Raw genomic sequence first — 5,999 nt, 5'->3', positions numbered from 1 at the left:
ACCCCATCTTCCAAATCTGAACTCTAACAAGGTCTAAATGGATAAAATTTCAAACTGTGTCCATTAAGACATACCATAACAACCAATATCTAGACTTTTCATTCCAAATGTTTTAAAACTCTCCCAAGACTTGCATGGCTTGAAAGGAAGGCGAAAGGTCCAAACTTTATTAGTCCATAAGGTTCCAGAAGCAACATGAAGTACTTACATGATGTTGGAGTTCATTCAACTCCAAGATCACACACAAAAGGGACAAATAGATGCATAAAGTGACATTAGACAAGATCTAGCAAACAACAAGGAAAGCTTGAAGCTTTATACTCATAAAGGTCCAGGAGAGGTGAAAAATTGTTGGATCAACACTTGTTATTCACTTTTGTGCACCAAGGAGGATCTTTTTCTTCAATATTTAAGTATAAACCAAGGTAAAATGAGTTTTCAAGGAGATATAGAGCTCAAAAGGGGAAAATGGAGCTAAGGTTTATGGAGGATTTCTCTAGGGATGAAAAAGGCCACAAATGATTCAACCCTAGATAGTTAAGGGTCTTTAAATAGCCGAAAAAAACCCCTAAAAATCCGTTCATCCCATAGGCCTAGAGCCCCACACTTTAAAGAAGCGTGCCTCACTCCCAAAATATATTTCGACTTTTATATTTTCTGATTTCAGCGAAATAACACAGGATAATGCTTGAATAAGTTATATAATAGGAATAACGATTTTACCAAAACATTGCAATTAATATTTCAATTAAGTTGAAGAGTTTTAGAGGTACAAATGAATATAGTTGAAGAAAATTAACTAAAGGAAGTTGAAAAGTTGAAAAGTTTCAAATCAATATGGTTGAAGATAGAGGGTATACTTGAACCATATTGATTTGGATGAGATCTTTTACAATAATTATATAAACTTAAATTATATAGATATAGATCTTGATATATATATATATATATATATATATATATATATATATATATCATATTTTAGTTTACTTATTCTAGTATTTTCAAAGAAAGAACATTAAAACAATTCCATATTAAGTATTATCAGTCTCTAACATTTTTGAAATATACGACTAAGTTTATGATTCAAAAAGTGTTGTTTATCAACCATTTTTGTAGTACATAATTCATAAATGAAGTCGGCTTACCTTTAGATACTATGATATAAACATGTGAGAATTTTTATTTAACAGAGGAATTGTACTTTAACAAGAAGTTAGATATAAAGATTACAAATTATAAATATTCAAGATTTTGAAACAAAAAAACTGGTTAATTATAAATTTAAGTTTCCACTAGAGAACCAAAAATTTTACTAAAAAATACTAAATTCAAAAGCATGGCCATTATTTTTCGAATAGCCAACATACAAACAAAATAAAGGCACTCAGAGTATTAGGACAGATAGATGTTTTTCCTTCCGATAATTTTCTAAACAATCACTGCCTCCCAAATTAGACCGTCAAGTCAATAACAGGTCCTTCAAAAATTATCGCTCTCTGCCGCCCTTTTACCAATCTCTATCATTTTTGAAATATACGACTAAGTTTATGATTCAAAAAGTGTTGTTTATCAACCATTTTTGTAGTACATAATTCATAAATGAAGTCGGCTTACCTTTAGATACTATGATATAAACATGTGAGAATTTTTATTTAACAGAGGAATTGTACTTTAACAAGAAGTTAGATATAAATATTACAAATCATAAATATTCAAGATTTTGTAACAAAAAAACCAGTTAATTATAAATTTAAGTTTCCACTGGAGAACCAAAAATTTTACTAAAACATAGTAAATTCAAAAGCATGGCCATTATTTTTCGAATAGCCAATATACAAACAAGATAAAGGCACTCAGAGTATTAGGGCAGATAGATGTTTTTCCTTCCGATAATTTTCTAACCAGTCACTGCCTCCCAAATTAGACCGTCAAGTCAATAACATGTCCTTCAAAAATTATCACTCTCTGCCGCCCTTTTACTTTCCTGAACAGACAAGTCGTTAGGGGAGAAGGTTATATAGGGATAGGAAGGGTTGTTTCCCCCAGCCCCCTGATTTTTTTATTAGAAGAGTAAATAACCATATTAGGCCTAGACATTAAAAAATTAGGTTGTGGCCCCTCCTGCGCTTTACAATAATTCGAATAAAAAATCGATAATCATTGACATCAGGTCATCGAGTCATCGTCATGCATCGCTACCCTCGTCCAAACAAAACCTACGACTGTGCCTGTTGTTGATCAGGCGATCAATGATCAGTGAATCAGAACTAATCGCCACACATGCCTTATTCTCCAAGTATGAAGTCTCGTTGAGCGCTGGAAGCTTGGACATGGAATCAATTGATCAGTGAAGTGAAGCCTGGAAAAAATGACAATCTTCATCACTTAATCAGGTTTGTTGTTTTTTCTTCAGAATGCAAAAAAACAAAATGTCAGTCATCTCAGAAATCAAAATTAGAATCTCAGTGAATGTGACTTAGTGTTTGATTGTTTTTAGTTTTGTTTTATCATACAAATTGTTAGTTAATTGATTTATATTTCTGATTATTAGGAGAATTGCTAGTAAAATGATTTCTCAAAAACAAGATTTATAGAATTTAGGAGCATTGTTAGTTAACTGATTTTAGAATTTTGCATAAATAGATTTGTAGAAAGAAGAATTTTGCAGAATTTGGGTTGTTGGTTTATGAGCTATGATTTCAATTTTAATTTTTATAAATACAATCATACAAATCTTACAATTTCATGGGAAACATGAAAACCATTGACTCTTTTTTCAAAAGAAAGAGATGATGAAGAAACTCATAATAAAAATCAACAGAGTAAACATCACAAAGCTTCAAGAAGTGAAACACAATCGTAAGAATGTGAAAATCAACAAGAGAATGATATTTCTGCAGCTACATAATCAAATCCTAATGAAGTGGATCTTAAGCAACTAGAAAGAGATCCCGCTAAACGAAAACATAATGTGGGAATATCCGGTTAGTTTAAGGGAACAAGTAAGTCGAGATTATATGACTTTAGGACCTTTCCAAATACGTCTTCAAGAATATAATGCTAAATATTCAAAGAAACATCCTCATCAATTCCAATATTCTTGGTTCAACATCTTCCCTAATTGGTTAGATTATTCTCCAACAACACATGCTTCGTATTGTTTTATTTATCATATATTTAATGCTAAAGCAAGTGTGTTCCATGGTTACGATGCATTTACTATTAAAGGATTTGAAAAATGGAAAAAAGTTAATGATGGGAAAAAATTTGCATTCTTGAAGCAAATTAGTTTTCATAACATACAAATGTTATTACATTTGCTGAAAACTTGATAAACCAAGCAACTTACATTGAAAATATCACAGTGAAGCAAAATGAAGCACAAATATTGAAGAAGCATTTACTATTAAAAGCTTCAATTGACATAGTTCGTTGGTTGACATTCCAAGCTTGTGCTTTACAAGGACATGATGAAACACATAATTCCAAAAATTAAGGTAATTTTCTTCAAATACTAAAACTTCCAATATCTTATAATGATGAAGTTGCAAATACTATATTAGAGAATGCTCCTTATGATTTAAAGTATACATCTAGAGATACTAAAAAGAAAATATCATAAATATACAGTTTGTAGTGAAGTCTGGGATTCATACTTTTGTGTCATGGTTGATGAGTCACGAGATGAGTATAAAAAGAGCAAATGGACATAACTTTGAGATTTATTGACGCATAAGGGATCATATGGGAAAGGTCCTTGGATTTGGTTCATGTTAGGGATACCTTATCACTAACCTTGAAAACAAATATGTGGAGACAACTTTTGCACTATTAGTTTGATGTTAGTAAAATTCGTGGCTAAGGTTATGATGGTGATATAATATGAGAGGGGAATAGAATAGATTACATGAACTTGTTCTTAAGGATTGTCCTTATGTGTACTATCTTCACTGCTTTGATCACATATTACAACTAGCATTGGTGGATGCTTCAAGGGAAGTTATTCATATACACCAATTTTTTACAAACTTAATTTTTACAATTAATGTAGTTTGTGCTTCCAGTAAGAATCATGATGACTTACAAAAGGCAAATACAATTAAGATTGAACATATATTGGAACTTGGTGAAATCGAATTAGGTAAAGGATTGAATTAAGTTGTGACATTAAGAAGAGCTAGTGATACACGTTGGGGTTCTCATTTATGTTTCTTTTGCAGTTTGCTTAACATGTTTGATTGTACTTGTGTTATTCTCCACAGAATAATTGATGATGTATCTGCTACTTATTCTCAATGCGGAGATGCTGATGCAACTAAATGTTACCTAAAATCATTTGTGTTTGTGTTTATTCTTCACTTGATGAAAAAAGTAATAGAAAAGCCTGATATACTTTCTCAAGCTCTATAAAAGAAATCCCAATATATTCTTAATGCCATGTAGTTAGTTTTAACAACAAAGGAAAGTCTAAATGATTTCAGGAACAACATATGGGATTCTTCACTTTCATTGGTAAAGTTTTTTTTATGAGAAAATCAAGTAGATATGTCGGATATGAAAGCTCCATATACTTCTTCTCGATACCAACCTCAAAAAAACGAAAATCATGTTACTTTTGAACATTTGTATCGAGTAGATTTGTTTACATCCACATTGGACAAAAGAATACATGAGTTGAATAGTAGATTCAATGATCAGGCGATGGAGTTGTTAAGTCTTAGTTTTACTTTTAGTTTGAAAGAACATCCTAAAGTGATTAAAATTGATCAGATTTGTCTTCTTGTTGAGAAATATTATCCTGAATATTTTACTGAACAAGTGAGAATTCAGTTACGATATCAATTGGAGAATTTTAATATCAATATGACAAATAATCCTAAGCTAAGTGGTGTATCATCTATTTGTTACTTATGCAAGGGTCTTGTGGAAACTCAGAAACGTAAGAGATATAATTTGCCTGATAGCGTGGTTCGGTTAATCTTGACACTTCCAGTTTCTACCACAACAACAGAGGGGGGATTTTCAGCAATGAAAATATTCAAGAAACGCCTTCGCAATAAGATGTTAGATGAATTTATCTCAAACAACTAGGTGGTTTACATAGAAAGCAAAATTGTAGAAAACATTGATATGAAGTTAGTAATTTATGAATTTAAAGACCTTAAATGTTGTTGGCTGAGTTGTAATTCTTATTTTAGGTATTTTTGGTGTTTGATTGTTGAAAATATACGTTTTTTTTTTAAATGTAAGAACCATAATTTTAGGTATTTCCGGTGGTTTAATTGCTGAAAAAAAAATGGCTCTTTTATGTATAAAAAAGTTAATTTTAGTTTCTAATACCCCCCCCCCCCCCAAATCAATCGTTCAAGCTCCACCCCTGTAAGTCGACCTACCGTTGAATCAAGGTGTATCCTTCTTGAGATATTCTTGTATGTCTCATAGTCCCTATGATTTTGTCATCTCGTATTCTCTTGCTTGGCACTTTGCATCTTTATATTTGTCTCTTATGTGATAATATGGGTTTTGATTTGAGATTTTAAGATGTAACTAGGGTTTGGACCATCTGTGCGTTGCTGCGGAAGCTCCAGTGTGTTAAAAAACGCAGTTTGACACCATATAGACAATAAAAACGATTAAATCATATAAAATGGAGCATAAAAATATCAAAATAAAACATGAATACAAACAATTGACTTGAAAGTGTATCTTTAAGAAATTAATAAAAAAATTATTAAAAAATTATATAAGGGGTCAAAATATAACTTTAAAATATAGTAAGTGACAAAGTTATAATGTATAAAATACTAATAAGTTAACTTTAAAATTATAAGGGTTGAAAACTGTTAAATAAAAATTAATTAAGGAGAAAGAATATAAATATATATAAATTTTAAAATTATAAGGATAAAAATTGTTACATCAAAAATTGTTTAGGGGTATAAAATATAAAACAAATAAAAGTAAAGGGTGAAAAATGAAAAAAAAAAATAAGGATA

The 5,999-nt window shown here is 30.6% G+C and overlaps 1 protein-coding gene across 1 annotated transcript; it reads left to right on the top strand.

The window, feature by feature from the left end:
* The first annotated feature begins 4,548 nt into the window (after window positions 1–4,548).
* Window positions 4,549–5,094, top strand: LOC145035706 (uncharacterized). The gene has a single exon (XM_078984213.1). The coding sequence runs from the start codon at window positions 4,549–4,551 to the stop codon at window positions 5,092–5,094; it is 546 nt and encodes a 181-aa protein (XP_078840339.1).
* Window positions 5,095–5,999: the final 905 nt, after the last annotated feature.

Source organism: Lactuca saligna, chromosome 3, assembly GCF_052625555.1.
Source record: "Lactuca saligna cultivar CGN05327 chromosome 3, ASM5262555v1, whole genome shotgun sequence".
Lineage (NCBI taxonomy): Eukaryota > Viridiplantae > Streptophyta > Magnoliopsida > Asterales > Asteraceae > Lactuca > Lactuca saligna.
The sequence above is the reverse complement of the archived record's forward strand: the minus strand, read 5'-3'. Positions and strand labels throughout refer to the sequence as shown.